This window comes from Balaenoptera musculus, chromosome 2, assembly GCF_009873245.2.
Source record: "Balaenoptera musculus isolate JJ_BM4_2016_0621 chromosome 2, mBalMus1.pri.v3, whole genome shotgun sequence".
NCBI classification, from domain to species: Eukaryota; Metazoa; Chordata; class Mammalia; order Artiodactyla; family Balaenopteridae; genus Balaenoptera; species Balaenoptera musculus.
The window spans coordinates 165695842-165717913 of NC_045786.1; the positions used below are offsets into that span (position 1 = coordinate 165695842).

Here is a 22072-nt window from a genome sequence, read left to right on the forward strand (position 1 = left end):
GCTTTCATATTTTTGCCAATCTGATGGATAGGAAATGGTATCTCAGTGTAGTTTTCAGTTGCATTTTTTATTATTCAGTGAAGTGAAACGTATTTTCATATGTTTAAACACCACATATTAAGGATATTAGCTCTATCAGTGACATACCTTGCAAATATCTTCTTTCAGGTTTTCACCTCTGTTGACTTTGCTTATGAATTTTTACCATGCAATTAAAAAAATGTTTTTATACAGTCAAATTTCTCAATTCTTTTAAAAATTTCATCTGGACTTTGAGTCATGGTTGGAAAGCCTTCTTCTACACCTAAATTATAGAGGAATTTACCCATGTTTTCTTCTAGTACTTGTATATATATATTTTTTCATTTAGATCTCTGATTCTTAGTTTATTCTTAAGTATGGTGTGAAGAATGGGTCTAATTTTACCCTTTCTGTTTTTCAAATGGCTATCCAGTTGTCCCAATAACATTTATTTAAAAGTCTTCCTTTATCAAATATTAAATTTCCATTTGTACTTGAGTCTATTGCCAGACTTTCTAACCTATTTCATTGGTCTGCCTATCTATTCATATACGAGTACCATAGATTTAATTAAAGTATCTGTGCCGTATGCTTTAACATCTGGTCGGGCCAGTCCCCTATCTTCCCCACCCCCTGTCCCTGACATCTTTTTCTTTTCAGTGTTTTCCGGCTACTCTTGCATGTTTGTTTTTCTATATGGACTTTGGTATTATCTTGTCTATCTCCAGAAAAAGAAATTGCTAGTATTTTTATTGGAATACAATTAAATTGATAAATTAATTTAGGGAAAACTGATATCTAGATGATGTTGAGCATCTTATTCAAGAAGGAATATCTTTGCATTTGTTCAAGTCTAATTTTTCATCTTTAAGCAATATTTTATAATTTTCTCTATATAGATTCTGCACATTTCTTGTTTATTTCTAAGTGTTATATCCTTTTGGTTGTGATTGGGTTTTCTCTTCCATTATGTGTTTTAACTGCTTGTTGCTTGTATATATGAGGCATTGCTTTTGCATGTTAATTCTATATTCTGGTACCTTGCTGAAATCTTTATTGTTTGAGTTTGTTTTATCATTGATTTGTTAGGGTTATGCAAGTATATTACATGTCATCTGCAAATAGAGAGAGTTTACAATTCTATGCCGCTACTTTCTCTTGTTTAATTGTTTTGTCTAATACCCCCAGGACTATGTGAAATGGTAGTGAATATAATGAGTAGCCTTGTCTTACAGCAGTGGGAATGTATTTAGTGTTTTCTTATTAAGATGCTGACTTTAGAAACATATAAATATGTATATTTAAGGAAGTATCGCTCAATTCCTTTCTCTCAAGATATATGCTATATCTATCATCTAATTATCTATATATCATCTATTTTCTATCTATAATAGATCTATCTCTCTCTATCTATCCATCCATCTATCTATCTATCATCTTCCTATCACCTATGTAATCTATTTATCTATCTATCCATCTGGTTCTCTTTTATCTCTTTTAATGCTTTTTGTCCTGAACTGTGAGAATAAGGTCTCTTCCTCCTGCGATCTTTCTCTAGCGCCCTCTATTGACAAAGTTTAATATCATGCCCAGGGGCCCAGTAAAGCTATTTAAAAAGGTCCAGATTGGTTTTTGCAGAGCAGCAATGAAGGGAGGATTTGGAGTCGAAAAGCAATAAATCAATAACTATTTTTGCTTTAAACAGTTAATTATACTTTAAATATATTTTAAAATATTTTATCTTTGACCACATTTACTCTTTCCAGGGCTCTTCATTCTTTTGTGTGTCCATCTAGAATCATCTTGTTTCTCCATAAAGAACTACTTAAAAAAAGTCTTTAGTGAAGATGATAAGCCTCCTCAGCTCTTGTTTGTCTGAAAAAAAAAACAAACTTTATTTTGCCTTCATTTTTGAAGGATTTTTTTGTTTGTTTTTTGCTTTTTGAAAGATATGACATTTCCACCCTAGCACTTTAAAAACATCTTTCTGTTGTGTGTGCGTGTGTGTGTGGTTTTGTGTTTTTTTCTTCTGTTGTGTTTTGGCTTGTGTGATTCCTTCTTTTCAAGTTCTTACTTGGAAATAATTTCAAACGTACAAAAATTTGCAAAAATAATAGTGTTTCCATATACCTTTCACTGTGCTTCCATACATCACATAACCCTAGGACAATGATCAAAACTAGATAATTACACTGGTACAATATTACATTGATGTTATTCAAGTTTTTTCAATCGTCCCACTCTTCTCCTTCAACCGCACTTGTCACCAGTCGCAACGACAGTTATTTATTACAAGAGGGGAACCTCTCACTCCTTTCTGTGGGGTCCCTGGTGCCCGAGTCAGACGCGCTGTGGCTCCTGGGGGCGTCCCCTTAGGTCGGATTCACAACCTTGCCCAGGAAGAGGCTGCTCCACGTGAAGTCGTCGAAGATCATGACAACGAAGGGCCGGTCGAAGCGGACTGTGAGAGGCTCGGGCGCCGAGTTCCAGTGGACCTGGGTGCGGGCGGCTGCCTCCACGCCCCTCTCATCCAGTTGCAGCGTGGCCTTATGGACCACCTGGTGGGAACGGACAGAGCGTGGAGGGTGAGCACCTGCTGCGTGGGCGGAGCTTTCCGAGCCTCTTCGCTTCGACTCCTCCCACCCTCAGTTTTCTGGATGGCGAAGCTGAGGCTCAGAGAAGGTCACTTGCTGGCTCCTCATCTACGTGGCAGCCCCAGGACTAGCGCTGGGGTCTGTCCACCTCCGGAACCCAGGCCACACTTAGACTTCCTCCCTAGAGAGTGGGCAGCTGGAGCCGACCCATGGAGAGCAAGGGACTTGGGGCTGAAACTGGACTTCGGCATCCATATCGGGCTCCCCTTACCGGGTCCTGGGCTGGTGGGGGGACACCTCGCTCCCTCTCCGCTCTACCAGTACTTGAGAGGGTTCAATTTATGCAAAATGCTTGTGCCCACTCTGTAGGGAAAAGGGTCATCTTTGCCTGCTGAAACATCCTTTGTTATGATCAAAATTAGAAGATATTCTCAAGTCAGTAAAACGCTTGAGTAGCTTGCATCAAAAGCCTTGGAAAGATCAGAACTGGCTGATTAAATAACAACACCTATGGGACAGGACTCTCATTGATGGAGCAGCAGGGAAGCAGAGGCTCAGAGTGCTCTGTAAACAGGCTACGGAGAAGCTCAGCCGGGCTAGGAACCCCTGCAGCGTGTTTTGGGAATATGAGGTTTTGAGTCAAATGTCAGGCTATTTACTAGCTCTGTGACCTGAGAAACTAGGGTAACACCCACCTCGTAAGGAGGTAGCTATCTGACTGAGTTCTTCACACACACAGGCTTTTTATTGAGCGCATACTGTGTGCCGACATCACGATGGTCAAAGTCTGTGTGCACGAGGGAGGGGGCTGCTGCCACCACAGCTTTCTCCTGTTCCCTCTCCTGTTTTGTCACCCACAGGACTGTAAGATCCTGTGAGGGCAGGGCCACGTCTGAGGCATACCCAGTGTCTAGCACAGTGTGGGGCACATAGAACATGTTCAGTAAATATTTTCTGAATGAATGAATAACAGAACATAGAGCTGAAGGATGGAGATAAAGAACATCATTGGATAGAACATTCAGTGTGATCTCATGCGACGTTTCCTTTTTCCTGGGGGCGTCTCACAGTCCTGCCATGATGATTTTGTCTTCTACAGCGGCCCCCTCTGTGTGGCCTGGCAGAATGGTGGATGCCTGAGCTGTGGTGCTCCCTTGTCACTAGCTTCCTGTGTGACCTTGGGGACATCAAGTTCTTGCTGAGCTTCCATTTAGCCTGTTGTAAAACTAGGGGCTTGGACAAGACCTCTCAGCCTGGGGCCTAGAAGCCTATTCATGAATGGGCTCCATGTTGCTTATTATTATTTGTATTGTGAATTTGGGGGGAAAAGAAGGACGGGCTCTAGAGACCCCTACCTTTGACACCTTCGGCAGGGCCTCTTGGGTGATGCCTGAGAAATGTGTCCGGTTGTTGAGCAAGTCTGCAATGCCCATGTCCCCCATGATGCCCCCGAGGTCGTAGCCTCCGGAGATGGAGATCTTCGGGATGTACAGGTCCACCAGGCTGCTCGGGGTAAGCAGATGGGGTTAGACTTGCCCAGGGCTGGGCCCGGCCAGCCAGATTCCCGTTTCCCCTGTGATCCCTCCAGACCCTGCCTCCCAGCCAGACCTGCTCTTTCGGGACAGGGGAAGGAACAGAGCAAGAAGCAGGATTTGCCTCTGCCTCCATCACACACGCATCTTCCTCTCTGGGCCTCTGGATTGCAAAGTCCTTTCTTCTCAGCTCTTTCTTTGAGCTGATTCCACCTGATCCAGCTAAACTACCAGACACTGAAGCAAAGAATACCTAAAGAAGTCCTTGTGGGCAAAAGAAATAAAAGCAAAAATAAACAAATGGAACTGAATCAAACGTATAAGCCTTTGCACAGTGTTTATAACCATAAACAAAACAAAAAGACAACCTATGGACTGGAGAAAATATCTGCAAATGAGGCTACCGACAAGGGCTTAATCTCCAAAATATACAAACAGGTCAAGCAACTCAATATCAAAAAACTAAAGAACCCAATCAAAAAATGGGGAGAAGACCTAAATAGACATTTCTCCAAAGAAGACATACAAATGGCCAAGAGGCACGTGAAAAGATGCTCAACATCACTAATTATTAGAGAAATGCAAGTCAAAACTACAATGAGACATCACCTTACACCAGTCAGAATGGCCATCACTAAAAAGTCTACAAATAATAAATGCTGGAGAGGGTGTGGAGAAAAGGGAGCCCTCCTACACTGTTGGTGGGAATGTAAGTTGGTGCAGCCACTATGGAAAACAGTATGGAGGTTCCTTAAAAAACTAAAAATAGAATTACTGTATGATCCAGCAATCCCACTCCTGGGCATATATCCAGAAAAGATGAAAACTCTAATTCAAAAAAGATACATGCACCCCAATGTTCACAGCAGCACTATTTACAATAGCCAAGACATGGAAGCAACCTAAGTATCCATCAACAGATGAATGGATAAAGAAGATGTGGTATATATATATATACACACACACAATGGAATATTACTCAGCCATGCCATTTGCAGCAATATGCTTGGACCTAGAGAATATCATACTAAGTGCGTTAAGTCAGACAGCGAAAGACAAATGTTATATGATATCACTTATATGTAGAATCTAAAAAATAATACAAATGAACTCATTTACAAGACAGAAAGAGACACACAGACATAGAGAACAAACATAGCTACCAAAAGGAAGAGGTGGGAGGGATAAAGTAGGAGTATGGGATTAACAGATACACACTACCATATATAAAATAGATAAACAACAAGGATTTATGGGGAACAAGCACAGGGAACTATATTCATTATCTTGTAATAACCTATAATGGAGAAGAATGAAAAAAAGGATATATATATAACAGAATCACTTTGCTATACACCTGAAACTAACACAGTATTGTAAATCAATTATACTTCAATTAAAAAAAAGAAAAAACAAGAAGTCCTGTGGTCCCCCAAGCACCCCCTGGCAGAAGTGGAGGAGTGGAGGGAATGCGGCTGGGAGCAGGGGTCCTGGCCCCAGCCATGCCGCTAATGCTGTGTGGCTTTAGTCAAGTCCTGTCCTTCTCTGTGCTAGTCCTCATCTACACAGCAAGGGAGAGAGAAGATGCCTGAACCCTGAAGTCAGTGATAGGGCACCGGCTCTCCAGAGGGTGGAGGGAAGGCATGAGACCTCCGTACTTGAGCACAAGCTGCTCTGGGGAGGTCTGGGGGCTGGCAACCCGGGGGCAGTGAGGAGGAATCCAAGGCCAGTGGGACGTGTGACTTCTCTAGATGGGAAATGGCAACAGAAGGTAAGGGAGGCCGACCCATACCCAGCATTTGGCTGACCTTCCTGACCTCCTTTATCTCGTCTAATCCGCACAGGCACACACAGCCTTGGAATCAACATCTTTAACTTCCAGATTGAGAGACTGAAACTCAAAAAAAACTGAGGAATTCCCCCAAAGTCACACCGCTGGGAAGCAGCAGGACCGTGAAGAAACCAGGACTTGTTAACTCGGAGCCCCATCGCCCCAACTCGGAGAGCTGCCCCACGACCTGCGCGGGCAGCAGCTAGGTGACGGCGGAGCAAGGGGGCTGGGAGGAAGGCTCTGGCGAGAGCGCCCCGTGAGTGGGACCCAGAGGCTGCCGGCGGGAAGTGGGGTGTCATCTGGGCCCCGAAGGATGCTGAGCTCGGATGCACTGGAGAGTCTGGTGGGGAAGGGCGTGGTGGCGCTGGGAGGGGTGAGGAGGGAGAAGGGGCCGCGCAGGCGTGCAGACGAGGAGCCGTAGGCCACAGCGTTGGGATGACGAGAGAACTCATGATGTCTAAAGGTGCAAAGTTTGACCTTGAATGTTTTAAAAAAAAATCTAGAAGAAAATGGTACGTGTTACTGACTAATGTTGTTTAAGTATTTAGGTGCGAAGTTTTACCTTGAATGTTTTTTAAAAAAATCTAAAGGTGCAAAGTTTTACCTTGAATGTTTTTTTAAAAAATCTAGAAGAAAATGGTACCTGTTACTGACTAATGTTGTTTAAGTATTTTAGTGAAGGGATTATTTTTGGAGTAAAGAGAAGGGGTGTCCTTCGCCTTATTTTCAACACACTAGGGTTCAGAATTTGAATCACGGCGCATTGTCACTAGCTGGTGGCACTGTATCTGAATTACAGGTTCCCTTCGAGGGGTGGGAGTGAGGTGACGTGGGACGGTTGACCTGAAAAGCTGGCAGATGGCCCCCCTGACTTGACTGGTGCCATTTCCTCTTCCGTGCATACTGTCGGGGCGGTTGCCACTGACTGAACTTCTACTCAGGCTTAAGGCACAGTTCAAAGTGAAAGCGATCTGCTCTGCAGCCCCTCCTCCATTCCCCTGGGTGAGAGTCTGGCGTCCCACCCTCCCTCAAACTGTACACATTATGCATCTCCTTCCCTGTCTTGCTCTGACAGAGCTTATGACATTGTACCACTATTAATTCCACCAGAATCCGTTTTCTGCTCTAGAGTGCATCCCTTCTGCTTAGCCTAGTGCGTGGTACATAGCAATTGCTTCCATATGTATATTGAATGAATGAATGAATGAATGAATGACATGGTGCCTGGCCCACGAGGCTTCCTGAGCAACGCTAGATCCAAGTGCTGGCTCCTTCCGCTACAGCCCTCTTCCCTGTGAGTCTGCACCCCGCCACCCAGCTCCCATGTTGGTTGGCTCCTTCACAGACGGAACTCTAATCTCCCAAGAGTGAGGACCATCTTCTCAAGAACATCTGCCCCCTCCTCCAATGTGAGGATCAGAGCTGGACACAAGCTTGACTATAATTTTGATTTCCCTCTAGCTCAGAGGTTCCTGGGAAAATGAGTTTATTACGTAATTATGTCCTTACTTTCTTATTTACTGATTGATTGATGGACGAAACATTAGAGTCCCTGAGTGACTTAACCATTTGTAGGCTTTGCGTTGGTTCCAGGGTCATCACAGTGGTCATACAGTGGTCATTTTCATTATATCTTTTTATGGTCTCCCAGGAATCTTTAGCGGTGCTTGGTCTCAGGTAAGCAAGATAATAAAATGGAGCAGTGCGGGCTGGGTGATGGGTGAATTCAGTTTAAGAAAAAGATGAAAGATGTGGTAATACAGAGGGTGACTATCAACCTGCTGGGGAGGGAGGACCTCACTTTGTGGAAGGCCCCGGAGCATCAATAGCTCAGTGTTAATCGACAGAAAGATAAATAAGTGTGACCTCTAGATCAGAGAACCCAGCAGACAGGAAAATAATGAGCCCTGGAAGGCGAGTCTGGCGGGGAGGAAGGATGGCCAGGTGCACCCCTTTTCCACTTGCCCCACTTTCTGGGAACACGTCCAACTGCAGAAATCAACACAGCTGGCTGGAGGGCTTACCTGTTGGTCAGGGACTTGGACCACCTCTGAATTGTGTCCCGGCTCAGCATGGCAATGACCGTGTCCATCTTCCCCTTGACCGGGAGGACAAAGAAGACGGTCTCGTTGCCCGTGTAGTCCAGCTGTACCAGCTGGCAGGGGAGCACCGAGTCGTTCAGGTACTTGATGGTGCTCGACTGGAACATCATGGGCACCTTCACCGTGGTCGTCTCATTCACGTAGAAGTTATCTTCCCTGGTGCTTTCCGGGTTGAAGGAGTGTGCCCACGTGCCTGGGAAGAGGGGGGAGGGGGAGGGGAGGAGACAGACCTGTGAGAGCAGGAGGAAAACGCAACTTGGGTGGCAGCAGAGGGCCAGGGGTGACCGCCAAGCAAGTTACACAGTGGCCTCCCTCAACCTGGAAGGTCCCCACCAGAGCTGCTGGAATTCGCTAAGATATGAAATTCCCAGAGGTTTAAAGCCTGTTCCATCCTCCACCCTTTGGGAAGGCTTGAGGATTAGCACGATGTCTGAGACTGACTTCTAAAAATGGAAAGAGGGAGAGAACAGAGAATGCTGGCCCTAGGATTTGGGAGTAGGATTCAGTAAACCGGACTTGGCCTTGTTGCCCCCGCCCTGGAGTGGCTTCTGGACTGGAGGGCTTTGGAGGTGGTGCTGGGGAACCAAGCATCCATTCCATCCCCACCCCCTGATGTGTGGCGACAGAAGCCCAGCAGGCAGTTTGGCCGCCCAGTCAAATGTACCCACTTTCTTGCAGGAGGCTCCTCGCCTCCCGAGTGGCCCTGAGGGCCACAGTACATTTCCCAGAGGCAGAATCAGGGCGAGATGAGTCCTTCAAGGTTACAGATTCCCACCACAGCTAGACTCGACTCCACTCCACCACGTTCCATGATGTCATTATGCAACATTTGTTCCCCTTGTGATGGGGAACTCACTACCTAACAGATGGGACTTTCCACTACTGGTCAACGCTGAAGGGAAGGAAACTGCTCCTTAGATGAAGCCAAAGCCTGCCTGATTGTAATGCCTGCCGACTGAGCCTCTTTGGCCCTTGAGTTTATTCCGGAGTCCTCTTATTGGTGATAGATCTTTGGATATTTAGACATGGATTGAGTCTCACCAGGGCCTCATCTGCTCTAGGTTAAGTCTCCCCAGGTCTGGAGATGACTGAGAACCCTGAGTCCAGTAGGTCCCGAGTGTCCTGGCTGCCCTTGACCTCCAGCCCAGAAGCCCCTGTGGGGTCACTGTTTCCCAACTGAGGCTGCCTGAAGGTGGCCAGAGCATAGCCACAAGCAGACATTTCTCTATCCCTCTGCTTGTGGGACCTCTGGACCACGAAGCCAGAACTCTTGGTTCTGAGCCAGCCTCAACCCCCTGGAAGGGTTACTAAGGGTGACCATGGGCAGTGGCCGGAGGATGTAGGGAAAAGATCAATGGATGTGGCACCTGGAGACCCAGGGGCTGTGCCTGGTCCATCCCTAATGACTGAGGCTGTCTCACAGCAAGTGAGATAATTTGCGGGTTCTCAAACCATCTTCTAAAGGAAGTCTGGGGTCCTCAGAATTGAAGGGGGGAGTGCTTTGTGACTAACTTGTCCAACTCACAACCAAAAAATGTAGATAAAAAATTTTTCAGTGCTAGGTTTTTCATCCTTAGAAGTTTGCTTTGTGCTTTTTACTATTTCTTTTCTAGAAGCAAGTATAACATATATCCAGTTTGGCAGAAAACCAAATACAGAATGGGATCTAACCTCTACTTTAAGGGATTTTTTTTTGTTGAAAATTCTTGAGTTAGGAGAACTTATGGTAGAGAAACCTAAGAATTTATGAAGGGAAATTGGAGAGAGCAAGAATGAGTCCCTGGAAAATCTTTTAACAGTATTTCTAATGTTCTCCAAAAAAAGAGATGACAAGACAGTCCACTGAGTAAGGAACATGCCAGGGACACTGTACATGTCCTAAGTTTAGTGATGAGAGCCACACCATTCTTCATTTCTATTTATTATCCTGGTGCGTTGGAAACATTTCAGAGTATCTCTCAGCTTAAACAGGGCTTGTTAATTAGCTTTGCCTGATCACAGAAAATCTGTGTACAAACAGGCAGCCCACACTCCTGTCAATGTCTGTTCCTGCATTCAAATGTTCAAATCCTCTCAGATTTTATTACCAGGAGCTACTGTTTCCCATCAACTCAGCCCCACTGTGGTCATGAGAATGCTTAGAAACTGTGAGAGCAAAGCCGTGCGCCAAATGATACCCTGCCAGCCCCCGCTCAGGCTCCTCACAGGCTCAGGAGGGCCCTCTCTCTCTCTGGGTTTTCCGTGCTCTTCTCCCCAGGCTGTGTGACCAGAACCTCTATTCAACCACTTTGGAGTTACTTCCATTTGCCAAGCACAATGCAAATGCACTGGACCTCCCAAAGAGATGAGGATGCCATGCACAAGAGTGAATAGTCTAGTGGGAGAGATGGCCTGGAGAATTCATGGGAGCATCCAGAAACATTTCCGGGCAAACATTCCGGACTCCTTGGCCCCCCAGGGTCAGGTGTAAAGAATACTGCCTTTTGTGTGGGACCACAGAAGATCTTAAATAGCCAAAGCCATCTTGAGAAAGAACATAGCTGGAGGCATCACACCTCCTGATTTCAAACTGTATTATAAAGCTATAGTAATCAAACAGTATGGTACAGGCATAGGGACAGACACATAGACCAATGGAACAGAATTGGAAGCCTAGATATAACCCCTCCCATATATAGTCAACTAAGATATGACAGGGGAACCAAGAATACTGAGTGGGGAAAAGATAATCTCTTCAATAAATGGTGCTGAGAAAACTGGATATTCACATGCAAAAGAATGAAACTGGACCCCTATCTTACATCATTGACAAAAACTAACTTGAAATATGTTAAAGACTTAAACATATGACCTGAAACCATAAAACTCCTAGAAGAAAATGTAGGGAAAAAGGAACTCTTTGATATTAGTCTTAGCTATGATTTTTTTTTTTTTGAATATGACACCAAAGGCATAAGCAACAAAGGGAAAAATAAACAAGTGGGATCACCTCAAACTAAAAAGCTTCTGCACAGCAAAGGATACAATCAATAAAGTAAAAAGGCAACCTATGGAATGGAAGAAAATATTTGCAAAACATACACTTGATAAGGGAGTAATATCCAAAAATATATAAGGAACTCATACAACCTCAATAGCAAAAAAAAAAAAAGCCCCAAATAATCAAATTAAAAAATGGGCAGAGGACTTGAATAGATTTTTTTTTGAAAGAAATATACAAATGGCCAAAAAGTACAAGAAAAGGTGCTCAAAATCACGAATCATCAAGGAAATGCAAATTAAAACCACAATATCACTTCACACCTATCAGAATGGCTATTATCAAAAAGAAAAGAGAAAACAAGTGCCAGCAAGGATGTGAAGAAAAGGGAATCCTTGTGCACTGTTGGTGGGAATGTAAATTGGTGCAGCCATTACGGAGAACAGTATGGAGGTTCCTCAAAAAATTAAAAATAGAACTACCATATGCTCCAGCAATTCCACTTCTAGGTATATATCAGAAGGAAATGAACCCACTATACTGAAGAGATATCTGCACTCCCATGTTCATTGCAGCATTATTCCCAATAGCCAAGATGTGGAAACAATCTAAGTGTCCATCAATAGATGAATGGATAAAGAAAAGTGTGTGTATACATACACACACACACACACACACACACCAACTGGAATATTACTCAGCCATAAAAAGAAGAGAATCCTGCCATTTGCAGCAACATGGATGAACCTTGAAGGCATTATGCTACGTGAAATAAGGCAGATAGAGAAAGACAAATATTGTATGCCCTCACTTACATATGGAATCTAAAAATACAGAATTTATAGAAACAGAGAAAAGAATGATGGGGTAGGAGGTTCAGAGAAATGGGTAAAGGTGGTCAAAGGTACAAACTTCCAGTTATAAGATGAATAAGTTCTGGGGAATCTAATGCACAGCATGGTACTACAGTTAATAATACTGTATCATATACCTAAAAGTTGCTGAGAGAGCAGATATTAAAAATCCTCACCCCCCGGCCCCAACACACAAAGGTAACTGTGAGGTGATGGACGTGTTAACTAACCTTATCTGGGTAATCATCTCACCATATATATACATATATATCAAATCATCCCATTGTATACCTTAAGCTTACATGATAAGTCATTTATATCTCAGTAAAGCGGGAGAAAAAAGAAAATGCTGCCTTTGCTGGTCAGTCTCTCACCCTCACTACCATCCAAGAAGAGAGGCCTTAGCCAGGTGGGTTCCCAGACTTGTGCTGGAGAATAGACAGAGAAAGACCAAAAGGCAGGAGGACGGCTCACCAAGATGCTAAGTCTGTCCAGGTAATAAAGATCTGGGGGAGGGAAGGGGTTCAGTTGGCTAATGGGGGGCCCTGAGGAGAGCTGGGGAGGAGAGAAATGGGCATATAGGATAATCTTTATGTTGTTGAGAGACACATTAAATATTATACTTTTTTTTTTTTGGCTGTTTTACCTGCACTTCTTTGTATATGACTACTTAATTGAAACTGAACCACTTGGGTCCAGGTTTACACGTTCTAACAAGATGCTTATTAAAATTGGGTGTGGGCAAATTGCAGAGGATGCGTATGAGAGACAAAGATTTGCTGGAGAGAATCAGGGGAGGCTTCACGGAGGTGGTGACTTTTGAGCCAAGATTTAAAGGGCGGGTAGAAGTTTTAGGCAGTCAGACAAGTTGAGGGAGGGCTCAGGGGACAGAATGGGCATGGGCCTTGTGTCAGGCAGAATGCCCCCCCGCCCCAAGGATGTCCTAATCCTTGCAACCTGTGAATATGTTATGTTACGTGGCAAGAGGAAATTAAGGCTGCTAATCAACTGACTTTGAGTTAAGGAGAATTTTCTGGATTATCCAGGTGGGCCCACTGTAATCACAAGCATCCTTAAAAGTAGAAGAGGATGGCAGGAGGGTCAGAGTCAGAAAGGAGACGTGATGGAAGTAGAGGTCAAAGCAATGCGATTACTAGCTCTGAAGAGGGAAGGGGGCCTCAAGCCAAGGAATTCAGGTAGCTTCTACAGGCTGGAAAAGGCAGGGAACAGATTCTCCCCTAGAGCCTCCAGAAGGAACACACCCTGGCATCATCTTGACTTTAACCCAGAGTGGCCCATTTTGGACTTCTGACCTACAGAATTGTAAGGTAATAAATTGGTGCTGTTTTAAGCCACCAAGTTTGTGGCAATTTGTTACAGTGGCAATAGGGAACTAATACAGACTTCCATGGGGATAGTCATGCTCAAAGACATGAAAGGAATTTGGTGTGATTGGATATTGTGTGTGTGTGTGTGTGTCTGCTGTGTATTGGGAACTTGTATAGGGGAAAATGTTGAGACCTGAGTCTGGAGAAGGCAGAAGAAGCAGGTGATTTCTCAACCTTGGGACTCTAGCCATTTGGAGGCAGATATCACTGTGGGGGGGCTGTTCTGTGCATTGTAGACGTTGAGCATTCTCCTTGGCCTCTACCCACAAGATGCCAGTGGCACACCCCACCCCACCCCCAGTTGTTACAACTCAGTGTCTTTAGACATTGCCAAATGCCCCTGAGGGTGGATGGGGGTGGGAATCACCCTGGGTTGAGGACCACTGCTGTAGACTAAGGACTGTAGATTTCATTCTCGAGGATAATATATCCCCAAACTACCTGCTCATCAAAACGATTGGGGAAGGGGGGCCTTGTTAAAAATACACATTCTAGGACATTCTTGCATCAGTTTTGCTCTAGTAGATCTGGTGTGGGCTCTGGAATCTGTAATTTTAACAGGTCTCCGTGGTGATTTTTATGGACAGGCATTTTGGAAATCTTTGCTCCGAACTGGTGAGGTGGGGCTGTGGTTTGGCTGAGAGGGGTCTTGGCTGGGGCTGGCTCGGGAAGTGCGTGCAGGAAGGCTTAGGGGCCGTCTGGAAGTTCCTGAGGGTGGCGGCTGTGTCTGTCTGGTTCTAGGCTCTATTTCCAGCCTCTGACCAAGTGCCTGACTCACAGCCAGAACTTGGCCAATATTTGTAGACCACTAGGCAGCCAGACTGTTCATGGTTACATGTTTGGGCCTTGAAACAACCTGCAAGAGCTCGGGCAAGTTGCTCTACTGGGTGTCATTTTGATCCTTGGTAAGGATGATATACTTTCACCTTTCTAATAGTATCAAGAGTACGCCCTTAGTTTTGATGGCTTTTACTATGCTTGGCAATAGTAGATGGGGCCTTGTCAGAATGGGATGGGTGAGGGGTACCTTTAAAGAAGATGTAGTTGACCAGGATGAGCATGGCTGAGCTAGCTTGCTCCGAGAACAAGTCCACAATTTTCCCTTGCGTCTTATTTTTGATATACTCGTTGATTTGTCTGCTGGCTCCTGCCCAGTCCTGGAAATCTGCAGTCAAGGCCTCCAACTCATAGTAGTGCTTGGTGTCTGCTGAGAATGACTCCAGAAGTTCCAGGCTGTGGTCAAGGAACATGGCATTGCCCATGATCATTTCCAAGGTGGTGTTTGACTCCCTGAGGAGGTGGTGGAGATGCCGGAAGCCCTGGTGGATCTCAGCTTCGGACATCTCAGTGAGGTTGAAGCCCAGGCCTTGGAGAAGCTGCTCCCGTGTGTAGCCTCTGGCGCCCAGGGACAGCATAGCCAAGGCTGTGGAGATGCTCACAGGGGAGATGAAGACATTCTTGCCCGGAGCTGAGGCCACTAAGTGCTTATACAGGGTAAAGGCAAAGTCAACGTTGTTTGGAGCCAAGTGCCGGTGAGGGTTCCTCATGCTCATGTCAGTGTCAGGGTCCTTAGCCTGGATGGTCCAGAGCCCACTGGTAGACAGCCAGAGGAGACAGATGTACAGGGTGAACAGCATTGTTCAGGATGGCCAGGCCCTGGAAAATCAGAAATGCTCATTAGATGATGTGGGGCCTCCGAGGCAGTGGGGTATGGTGAGCAGTAGGCAGAAGACCCCATGGAAGACCCCCCCTCAAGCCCCAATTTCTTCTTCTACATTGGCTGTGTGACCTGGGGCAAGTCAGGACTCTGGGCCTCAATTTCCTCAGCTGAAAGTATGAATTACACCTTTTATGATTTATCAAATACCTACCAAGTTTCCAAAATTTTGCCTCACCAACAATAAAGTATATATGATTATTTTGATTTCAGGTAGGCAGAAGTGGAAGCTCAGAAAGGTTAAATATCCACCCAGTTGATATATTCAAAGTACTGAAAGAAAACACTATCCACCACGAATACTATATCAGGCAAAACTGTCCTTCAAAAGTGAGGGAGAAATTAAGACATTCCCGGATAAACAAAAGCTGAGGGAGTTCATTACCACTAGACCTCTCCTACGAGAAATGCTAAAGGCAGTACTTCTGGTTAAAATGAAAGAACACCAGAAAGTAAATAGAATCTGTAAGAAGAAATAAAGATCTCTGCTAAAGGTAAATATATGAACAAGTATCAAAGCTAGTATTATTATGGTTTTGGTTTGTAATTCCACTTTTTATTTTCTATATGATTTAAAAGACTAATGCATAAAAAGTAATTATTCATATATGTTTTGGGACCCACAATGAATAAAGATTTAATTTGTGACTTAACTGAAAGGATGTGGGAATGGAACTATATAGGAGCGATTTTTGTATGCTACTGAAGTTTATCCTGCATAAATTCAAATGAGAGTGTTATAACGTTAGGATGTTAAATGTAATTTCCATGATAACCAGAAAGAAAATAGTTATAGAGTATGCACGAAAGGAAGTGAGAAGGGAATTAAAATGTTTCACTACAAAAAATCAACTAAACACAAAAGAAGACAGTAGTGCAGGAAATAAAGGACAAAAAACCTATAAGGCATACAGAAAACAAATAGGAAAATGATAGAGTAGTCCCTCCATATGAGTAATTACTTTAATGTAAATGGATACAATTCTCCAATCAAAAGAGATTGACAGAATGGGTTAAAAAAAGAAACAACTATATGCACACTACAGAAGACTCATTTTAGATCCAAAGGCACAGATATGACAGTGAAAGGATGGAAAAAGATATTCCATGTAAAGAGACACCAAAGGAGAGTGCAGCTAGCAGAAGAAAGAAAACAATAAAGATTAAAGCCCAGACAAATAAATAGAAAATAGAAAAAGGAGAGAAAATCAATGAAACCAAAATATAATATATCTAATCAATATAGTATTATATAGTAAGGTAACATAATATAATAATATAACATGATATAATTATAACATAATATAATATAATATAATGTCATCTTCAAAGAGATTAACAAAATTGACAAGCCTTTAGCTAGACTGAGTAAGAAAAAGAGAAGTCTCAAATAACTAAAATCAGAAATGAAAGTAGGGGCATTACTACCTATTCTACAGAAATTTTAAAAAATTCTGAGATACTATGAAAAAATTGAAAATGACACACCAACAAATTGGACAACCTAGATGAAATGGAAAATTTATAGAAACACAAAACATGCCAAAATTAAACCTCAAAGAAATAGAATATCTGAATAGACCTATAAGTAGGAAATTGAATCAGTAATTGAAAACCTCCCAAAAAAGAAAAGTCCGGGATCACATGGCTTCAATTTTGAATTCTACCAAACATTTAAAGAAGAATTCACACAAATCCTCCTCAAACGCCTTCAAAAAAATTAAAGAGGAGAGAACACTTCCTAACTCATTCTTTGCCCTCATACCAAAGCCAAAGACACCATAAGAAAAGAAAACTACAGACAAATATTACTTATGAACATTGATGCAAAAATCCTCAACAAAATGCTAGCAAATAGAATTCAGCAGTGTACTAAAAGGATTTTACACTATGACCAAGTGGGATTTATGCCTGGAATGCAAGGATGGTTCTACATACAGAAATTGATCAATGTAAATACCACATTAAAAGAATGAAGGAAAATAATCATATGATCATCTCAATTGATGCAGTAAAAGCATTTGACAAAATTCAACATCCCCTTTCATGTTAAAAACACTCAACAAACTGGGAGTAGAAGGAAACTACTTCAGCATAATAAAAGCCATATATGAAAAGCCCACAGCTAACATCCTACTCAATGGTGAAAGACTGAAAGCTTTTCATCTCAGATTCAGAACAAGACAGGATGCCTGCTTTTGCCTCTTCTATTTAACACAGTATTGGAAATTCTAGCCAGAGAAATTAGGCAAGCCAAAGAAATAAAATGCATTCAAATTGGAAAGGAAGAAGTAAAATTATCTCTGTTCACAGGCAGCATGATCTTATACATAGAAAACCCTAAAGACAACAAAAAACTTATGAGAACCAATAAATTCAACAAATAAGTGGGATACAAAATCAACACAAAAATCAGTTCTGTTTCCATATACTAACAATGAGCAATCTGAAAAAGAAATTAAGGAAACAATTCCATTTATAAAAAAATTTAAAAGAATAAAATACCTAGGAGTTGAGTTAACCAAGGAGGTGAAAAACTTGTACACTGGGAACTGCAAAACGTTGCTGAAAGAAATTAAAGAATATATAAGTAAATAGAAAGACATCCTGTGTTCATGGATTGGAGGATGTAATATGTAAGATGTCAAAACTACCCAAAGAAATCTATAGGTTCAATGCAATTCTTATCAAAATCCCATGACGTATTTTGCAGAAATAGAAAAATCCATCCTGTAAACTTGGAGGGCATTATGCTAAGTGAAATAAGTCAGAGAAAGACAAATACTGTATGATACCACTTATATGTGGAATCTAAAAAATATAACAAATTAGTGAATACAATAAAAAAGCCGACTCACAGAGAACAAACTAGTGGTTACCAGTGGGAAGGGGAAAGAGGAAATATAAGGGTGGGGGAGTGGGAGGTACACACTCTCTGACTTCAAACTATACTACAAAGCTACAGTCATCAAAACAGTATGGTACTGGCACAAAAATAGAAAAAAAAAAAAAAGATAAGTGGAACAGGATAGAAAGCCCAGAGTTAAACCCATGCACCTATGGTCAACTAATCTATGACAAAGGAGGCAAGAATATACAATGGAGAAAAGACAGTCTCTTCAATAAGTGGTACTGGGAAAACTGGACAGCTACATGTAAAAGAATGAAATTAGAACACTCCCTAACACCATACAAAAATAAACTCAAAATGGATTAAAGATCTAAATGTAAGGCTGGATACTATAAAACTCTTAGAGGAAAACATGGGCAGAACCCTCTCTGACATAAATTGCAGCAAGATCTTTTCTGATCCACCTCCTAGAGTATGAAAATAAAAACAAAAATAAACAAATAGGACCGAATTAAACTTAAAACCTTTTGCATAGCACAGGAAATCATCAACAAAACGAAAAGAAAACCCACAGAATGGGAGAAAATAAGTTCCAATCATGTCTTTCTGGTGACACTCCCCCATCCTGAAGTCATCCAGGAGCTCACCCAGAGTTGCCTCATTAGAGCAAAGGACACTGCAGTCACCCAGGAAATTCCAAGGGATTTTTGGAGCTCTGCCTCAGGAAGCAGGGTCAAAGACCAAATATTAGAAAAAATATTAGAAAAAAAATATTAGAAAAAAAGACGCTTCTAATGTTCTTATCACTTAGGAAATGACAAGGGTTTTAGGAGCTCTGCACCAGGAACCAGGGGCAGAGATCAGTACGTATTTTTTTTTTTTTTTAATTTTTAAATTTATTTATTTATTTTTGCTGTGTTGGGTCTTCGTTTCTGTGCGAGGGCTTCCTCTAGTTGCGGCAAGCGGGGACCACTCTTCATCGCGGTGCGCGGGCCTCTCACTATCGCGGCCTCTCTTGTTGCGGAGCACAGGCTCCAGACGCGCAGGCTCAGCAATCGTGGCTCACGGGCCCAGTTGCTCCGCGGCACGTGGGATCCTCCCAGACCAGGGCTCGAACCCATGTCCCCTGCATTGGCAGGCAGACTCTCAACCACTGCGCCACCAGGGAAGCCCCGTATTTTTTTCTATATTTCACAGTGGTATATGCCTGCGGTTGAATACTATTCAGCCTTCAAAAAAATGAAATTCTGATACATGCTACAGCATGGATGAATGAACATTGAAGACATTATGCTAAGTGAAATAAGCCAGTCACAAAAGACAAATATTGTGTGATTCCACTCACATGAGAGCCCTAGAGCAGTCAAATTCATAGAAACAGAAAGTAGAATAGTGGTTAACAGAGGCTAGGGGCAGGGGAAATGGGGAGTTAGGGTTTAATGGGTAGAGTTTCAGTCTGGGATGATGAAAAAGTCCTGGAGACGAATAGTGGTGATGGTTTCACAACAATGTGAATGTTCTTAATACCAGAGAACTGTACACTTAAACCTGGTTGAAACGCTCAATCTTTGTATATCTTACCACAATAAAAAATTAATTACAAGCCATGAAAAGTGTTTGATAAGAGCAATTCAAAAAATGCAGCCAGGGTCAGAATCAGTAAGTGGACACTCTGTCTGCAAGGCCAGTGGTCCCAAGCTCTGAGCTTTATGGAACCCCCTGTATCCCCATAAAGAAGGGATGCTTATAGGAGAAGCTGTTTCCCCTGCACCACCCCACCTACGGGACTAGCCATGCTGGAGGGGGCTGGGAACCCGCAGTAAAACCAGTCCCAGGAGAATGCGTGCACGTTGCGTGTGGGAAGCCCTGGTCTGCTCTGGAACACCCCCGAGGCCTTTTCCCTGGCCTGCTCCAAACCCAGAACCTCATGAGAGCGGGGTGCAAACACACCCCTGACCTCCCTCAGCCCTCCTCCAACCCTCCCCGCCTGTCTCCCTCCACGTGGTAGAAAAACAAGCAAATTCCTTGCTTCTTGACTTTGATAACAGCCCTGACGCCCTGCCCCCTCCCTCCCCAGCCGCCTGGCTTTACAGACAGTTCTCCTTTTCCCTGGGCTTTGTGGCAGACCAAGTCAAATGAGGATCTCAGCATTGTTATTTATGACCTAGGTGACATGGGTGCACTGTTTAAAACTCTGCCCGTTTCCTTGGCATAAAATAGAGTTGATAATAATACCCGCCCCGGGCCTGGCCCATTTACCTTCTAAATTTCTGGGGTTTGTCTTCGCTTCTTCAGTCTCAGGACACAGCCCAAGTTCGGGGCTTGGCATCTCTCCCAGTCGCCTCTTCCCCGCCCCCACCTGTTCTCCTTGCCTCCTGCTCACCTCCTGCCAACCTTTCTTTCCTCTGCAACTAGGGCATCTTTCCAAAATCAAGCGGATGGGCCATTCTCCTGCAGAAAAGCTTTCAGTGACTCCCATTGCCGGCAGGCAGGGCTGATCCTCACTGACGTGGCCCAGGGAGTCCTCATGCCCCGTCCCTGGTGACAGCACCACCCCCAGCCTCAAATCTGGCCTCTTGAAGTCTCAGTCACAGCAACATTGGGTGTCTTGGAGTGTCCTCCCAGCACATATCAGACTTTCATCCCTCTGCCCGGGTCAGGCCAGGGAGGTCATTCCATTCCCTAATGTTTGCAGAGTCCGGCTCTGGCCTGAGAGCTGGGGACAAAGATGGGCCTGTTCCAATCCTGCCCCACGTGGCTCCACTCTGTCGGCCCATCCCCTCCTTGTCATGCCTGGCTCACTCCCTCTTGTCCTTTGGCACGCAGGTCCTGGGTCACCTCCTCCAGGAAGCCCTCCTCTGTGCTTCTCTCTGTCACTGCCCCCATCAGACTGTAGTGAAATCTTTGCTTCACCCCTAGCCACCTCCACACCTCCACCTCTTTGGTCCCTTCTTGGGCAAGGACCCCATGCAGTTCACAGCCTGGAACGAGATGGGCTTGCCCCCAATAGAAGTTCTTTTCCCTTCCCTTCTCTTCCTGCCGTCTCTGAGATTTTGTGCCTCATCCCCTCCTGTGCTAATCCTCCAAGATGGGGATTAAAACTCTACCCACCTCATAAGACTTTTGTGAATATCAGTCACAGCTGTTATCAGTGCTTTCTTTAGTGACCTCACTTCATGGGTCATCCTGGGCCCATTGTACAGATGAGAAAACTGAGGCCCAGGGAGTAAAAGCTGAAATTCCAAGCCCTGCCGTCTGACTTTGGAGCCTGTGCCATGCTGTTCTGCCTTTCTCTAGAGTGAAACAGCTCTCTGAAAAGTACCCAGCAACGCAAAAATGCAGAGTATCAATATTATCCTGAATTTCATTTCATGTATGTCCTCTTTGTCCCTCAGTTTTGAAGTCACACACGCAGTAAACATCCACTGTGTTCTGTTTTCCCAAATGCCCCCCATAAGCCAGGTACAGTCCCAGGTACAGTCCTAGGCCCTGTGCATTTAAACCTCATACCATGTGGTGTAATGCTGGTAGTTCCGTTCTATCTGCAGGATCCTTGCCCCAGGTCACTGAGGGAGGAGGTGTGTGTGTCTGTAGGATGCACAGTCTGTGCTGTGTCAGCCGGGCACTGCTCTCTCCTGCCTGTGTCCCCGGCAGAGGCGTTGTGTTGTGCTGATCCATCCCAGCTCTCAGACTCCATCTCTGAGGCTGTTATGGCTGTTTGGCTGGCCTTAGGAGCATCATGCGATGGCTGGGAATGGCTCTTAGTTCAATGTCAGTCCCTGCAAGGCAGGAGCCCAGGAGAAATGAAAACCCCTGTGGGTAACCCACAGACTCTGAAAAACCCTCCCCAGGGTTGCCTCTTATCACTGTTTGTTGCCCTAATGCTCAATGCCCCATTAAAAAAAAAAAATTAAATGAGCAAGACACAGTCATGGCTTCGTTCTGGAGGCTGGGCAGGAGCGGGGGGCATGGAGAGTCCTCAGCTGTTACTCACGGTCTGCAGTGGGCTCAGGCTGCAACTGCTGGCTTGGTCCTGCTGTCCTGGATCCTGTCATGTGTACAGTAAGCCGGTGGGGCAGCTGCTGCTAAGTCTTGTTTGCCAGCTTTCCTGCTGGTTAATGGTTAGAGGGGGGCCAGTGGCCTTCACCATTTGGTGGTCTCCTCCCCCCAGTCATGAACCAATGGGAGCCTTTTCCAGGAAA

At 44.2% G+C, this 22072-nt stretch overlaps 1 protein-coding gene across 4 annotated transcripts; it reads right to left on the minus strand.

The window, feature by feature from the left end:
* Window positions 1–1457: 1457 nt before the first annotated feature.
* Window positions 1458–21992, minus strand: SERPINA6 (serpin family A member 6). Of its 4 annotated transcripts, none has more exons than XM_036845177.1 (6): window positions 21865–21972; window positions 14330–14958; window positions 8003–8273; window positions 3971–4118; window positions 2412–2579; window positions 1458–1896 (listed from the first exon to the last, which is right to left on the minus strand). In XM_036845177.1, the coding sequence occupies exons 2-6, from the start codon at window positions 14937–14939 to the stop codon at window positions 1882–1884; spliced, it is 1212 nt and encodes a 403-aa protein (XP_036701072.1). In that variant the 5' UTR covers window positions 14940–14958; window positions 21865–21972; the 3' UTR covers window positions 1458–1881. The 4 variants fall into 4 exon arrangements, with proteins under 4 accessions (XP_036701072.1, XP_036701070.1, XP_036701068.1 ...); XM_036845175.1 differs by lacking the exon at window positions 1458–1896 and adding an exon at window positions 21381–21649 and having other exon boundaries at window positions 2049–2579; XM_036845173.1 differs by lacking the exon at window positions 1458–1896 and having other exon boundaries at window positions 2049–2579; window positions 21865–21992.
* Between the last annotated feature and the right edge of the window lie 80 nt (window positions 21993–22072).